At 39.0% G+C, this 4,761-nt stretch overlaps 1 protein-coding gene across 1 annotated transcript; it reads left to right on the top strand.

Moving 5' to 3' along the window:
• Positions 1-3,241: 3,241 nt before the first annotated feature.
• Positions 3,242-4,761, top strand: LOC136069368 (uncharacterized). Its single transcript, XM_065777810.1, has 2 exons — positions 3,242-3,811; positions 3,910-4,761. The coding sequence occupies exons 1-2, from the start codon at positions 3,746-3,748 to the stop codon at positions 4,759-4,761; spliced, it is 918 nt and encodes a 305-aa protein (XP_065633882.1). The 5' UTR covers positions 3,242-3,745.

Below are 4,761 nucleotides of genomic sequence, written 5' to 3' on the forward strand. Positions count from 1 at the left end.
TTTTTTTTATTGAAAATAAATTTTGACAAATTCACCATTGAATTATATATTTTTTTTTATATTCTCCATATTTGCAAAATTTTTATAAAATTAAAGATCAATAACTATGTCATCAATAAATTGTTTAAATTGCAAGTTTTTGTAGTTTAAAATTATGTATAAAATGTAAGCTTATAAATCATATAATAAATAATATCTAATTGACACAAAATTTGATATATGTATTAAGAATATAAAGAACATACAATTTAACAGTTAGATTATTAAAATATGTAGTAATGTGAATTTTGTAGTTTTAGGCTACAACTAATTTTGTAACTAAATTTTGTCTTTTTTATATTTATTATTATTATTATTTATTCATAGGTTGTAATATAAGAAATGATTTTTAAGTTCTGGATGTTTATGTTAAAAATACTAAAAATATCAACTAATTAAACGACATGATTCTTCATAATTATGCTAAAGCTAGTGTCAACACTACTCATTTATTTTTATTATATTTTTTTCATAATATGGTCTTTTGAGATAGGAGTAGTATCATTTTTATTTGGCACATTACACATTTTTATCATGAACAATAGGGTAGTCAAAATTTGTGAAAAACATTGCCTCTAAATCTTTCTTTCTCTATAAAATTTATTGTTTTACCTATTGATTTTTTTGTTGAGGTTGAGAATGTATTTAAGTATTAACCTCCAGCAATATTAGAGGTAAAAAAAATTTTACAATTGACTAAAATGGTATATAAGTTAATTTGATCGTAATAGCATTATTTTCATGTAAATATATTATTAGTATAAATTTTATTATGCATTAATCATAACACAAAAAATGTTATGTCTTTAATTTAATTGGTTTTTTTGGGGGGGGGGGGGGAGCGGGAAAAACCCCGCCCATAAATGCAAAGGATCCCCACCGTTAGATTTGCATCAGATCGTTGAACGTGTGGAACAACAAAGCAGTTATCATTTAATAATGGCGTGCTCATGACGCTGAAACGTCAGGAGCGTGCCTTGGGCAAACAAAAAGACATTCTGAAAGCGGGGGAAACCTACGAAATAAATAAGGGCTGGATATCAAAATCTCCCTTTTTTCCCGAGGTGGCAAAAAGCGAGATTTTGAGGGGCTATTGTGGGGCCTGTTAGTTAAAAAGGTATAGTAATCCTCAGAAGTTGGCTCGGGGCCCAATGGCCCAATCCGAGGACACCTAGTTATCCGAGGACAGCCTAAAAAAGTTTATTCTTACCAAATGGGTAATATAGGAGGAACGAGTAGATATTATATATAGCGGCATAACACACGTCCGAGGACACCAAAGTCCGAGGTGAATGCAACTTTCGTGTTAGTGGAGAGACTCCGCCAAGTTGTATCTGAACTGGAAATTGGATATAACTTAAGGAGGCGTCGGGGAAGGTAGCAAATATCTTCTAAGGCCATCACCTCCACATTAAATGCTTTCCAGCTAACACTCTGGCCGCATTAATGTGGAGGTGATACCTGAACAGTAACTAAGCAGCTTTATGGCCACTAAGCTGAAGGTTCCGGTAGGTACTGGATGGGACAGAAAGGAGCTCCCAAGATAAGAACTACACGTGTACGATGGAAACGGGGGGAAAACGGAGTATATAACATAGGAACGAAGGAAATAAGGGGACTTTTTGAGAAAATAGAAAAAAGAAGAGAGAGATTGACTGAAAGAGAGCCGAGGAGAGTTTTTCTTAAGAAACGAACTCAAAGTATCCCTTGTTACTTGATGAGTAGAACCTTTCCTGTTAAACAGTACTAGTTCTTGGACCCATACTCTAAAAATTTATTGTTTGGGCTTGTTGGGCTGAAAACCCATTCATATTCAGGGTCAATCCAAATTGAGTCCCTACAATTAGTATTTCAAATTCTCTCTCTCTCTCTCTCTCTCCCAATTCTGGAGTTATAAAACAAATGAATAAAAAAAAAAAATCTTCAGTACCAATACTTATCTCTGCCTTAACAATGAAATGAACTAATAGCTAAGAAAAAAAAAAGGAATGAACTAATAGTAAAACAATAAGTTATCCACCCCCCCCCCCCCCCCAAAAAAACCAATTAAATTAAAGACATAACATTTTTTGTGTTATGATTAATGCATAATAAAATTTATACTAATAATATATTTACATGAAAATAATGCTATTACGATCAAATTAACTTATATACCATTTTAGTCAATTGTAAAATTTTTTTTACCTCTAATATTGCTGGAGGTTAATACTTAAATACATTCTCAACCTCAACAAAAAAATCAATAGGTAAAACAATAAATTTTATAGAGAAAGAAAGATTTAGAGGCAATGTTTTTCACAAATTTTGACTACCCTATTGTTCATGATAAAAATGTGTAATGTGCCAAATAAAAATGATACTACTCCTATCTCAAAAGACCATATTATGAAAAAAATATAATAAAAATAAATGAGTAGTGTTGACACTAGCTTTAGCATAATTATGAAGAATCATGTCGTTTAATTAGTTGATATTTTTAGTATTTTTAACATAAACATCCAGAACTTAAAAATCATTTCTTATATTACAACCTATGAATAAATAATAANAGTAAGATTAATCCAGTGCCTCCCTACCTCAAACAAGGGTTTTAAAGACGATTTCCTTATTTTTTCCGGGGAGTGGCACGATGGTTTGCCTTGCCCAACTGAAGAGGGACAACCAGGTGGGGTTCCTAGGATATACGTCCCTGATAAGTCAGATTAATTTTTTATTTGAAGCAGTTTTTGTTCCTAATGGAATTTTCCTTTTATGTTTTAATTACTTTGCAGACAAACGCGCCACTAGACGCCGTCTCAGGCTGATCAACAGGGAGAGCCTAGATAGAATTCTGCGGTCCGAGGTATATGTGAATCCCTCCGACGGCCAATTACGAACAGCACACTTAATACTCAAGTACAAACCTGCGTCCACAGCCTTTCAGGCTCCCAAGTGCGTGATAAAGGCAAAAGATCATCGGCTCCACCGTATCAGTGTAGTCTTTGAGGGATTCATCGTTCCTTAGGGCGACCCTATTCCTGAAGGTGAGCCCTTCACTGAACCATCGCCTGAGGCCATTCTTTCTATAGGAGCTTCATCATCACGCTCCCTTCCCCAAAAAGTGAGAGAAGAAGAAAAAGAAAAAGAAGCCGAAGAAGAAGAAGAAGAAGAAGAAGAAGAAGAAGAAGACATCCCAGGAGGACCTGTGGAATTGCCCGATTTTGCCGACGAATTTGAAGTTTTTGATCACCCCCAGTCTCCTGAAGTGACTTCTAAGAAGATGGTTATCCAAAGGAGAAGTCAGAGGAGCTTGAAAGAAGTAATTGAGGGCCAGCCTGACAAGGTGGTGGAAAAGCAAGTTCAGGTCCAACCTCCGTCTCTTCCCCCTCCACCTCCTCAGTCATCCCAACTAACTGTGACTGAGCCCAGTGATCCGAAGAGGAGGAGAAAGCCGAAGGGCAAAGAAGTGATGGACGCAGGGCGGACTCACACTACCAGTGAGGGTGAGGACCAAAAAGCTGCTAAGCAGCAGAAAACAAGTCATGGGACACAGCGAGAGGTGGATAAAACAACCACTCAGTCTTCGGATCCCGAGGCTTGGCTCCCAACCCCTATGCTCGATAAAAGGCCTATAAAGTAGGATGCTTCAATTAGGGACTTTAGTGGCGGACTTGGGTGCCGAGTTGCCTCAGCATTAGAGGAAACACTTCTTCTTCCTAAAGACATGGCTGAGCTGAGAGCGATCAAGAGGGATGAGGTCTTTCAAAATACCAAAAGATACTTGGGCATGGTACGACGCTACAACCGTTACATTATTCTTTTTATTTTATTATTATTGTATATATATATTTTTTATTGTTGCATGTTTCTAACTCCCTTTTTCTCTAGGCAGTTCAAGCCACCTTCAGGCTGGAGGAGATAGCCAAATCCTACTACGATCAAATAGACGATGAGAAGAAGAAAAGGATATCAGCTGTACGCACTTTGAATGCCTCCGAGCAAAACATTGCGCAGCTGAAGAAGAAGTTAGCAGCCGAGGAAGAAGCTCGAAAAAGTGCTGATTCGGCTCTCGCGGGGTTCCAAAGACAGGCCGAGGACCAAGGGCGGCTTCTGCGTGATGCCAACGCCCAACTAGCAACCTCTAAGGAACAGGTGCTGACCCTGCAGACACAACTGGAAGAAGTCCAGAAGCTCAGAGATCAGGCTGAGAAAGCCAAAGACGAGGCTGAAAAAGGAAAAGACGCCGCTGAGCAGCAGGGTTACAATGTGGGCGTTGCCGAGACAGAGGAGAATTTCCGAGCTGAGGTGCCTGTCGTGTGCCGGGAATACTGTGCCCTGACCTGGCAAGAGGCCCTCGACCGAGCTAGGGTTGGATCTTCCTCGGAGTTGAGGAAACCTGAAAATATCTACTTCCCCCCAGCTATTCGGGTCTCTACCTCCTCTACCCCAATAGGGGAGGTATCTGCTATTGTTGCTGAGCCACCCGAGGAACTTCAGACTCAGGCTTCTCCCACACTCGGTCAGCAGGAGCAATCATTAGTGCCTGGAAAAGAAAAGGACCTCTCCTCGGCCAAAGAAGTAGCAGGGCTCAAAGACGAAGCGGCCTCTCGCACTTTCGAACAGGCCTTAGCCTCAACTACCCTGCCTGCTGGAGACATTTTCACGGCGCAGGAAAAGGATGTTCCTCATGAGGTAGCTGGCAAAGCCCCTCCCGAGCTCCAAATAAAGTTAACTAAATAG

The sequence above is a fragment of the Quercus suber genome, unplaced genomic scaffold (assembly GCF_002906115.3).
Source record: "Quercus suber isolate HL8 unplaced genomic scaffold, Cork oak 2.0 scaffold_165, whole genome shotgun sequence".
Classification (NCBI taxonomy): Eukaryota; Viridiplantae; Streptophyta; class Magnoliopsida; order Fagales; family Fagaceae; genus Quercus; species Quercus suber.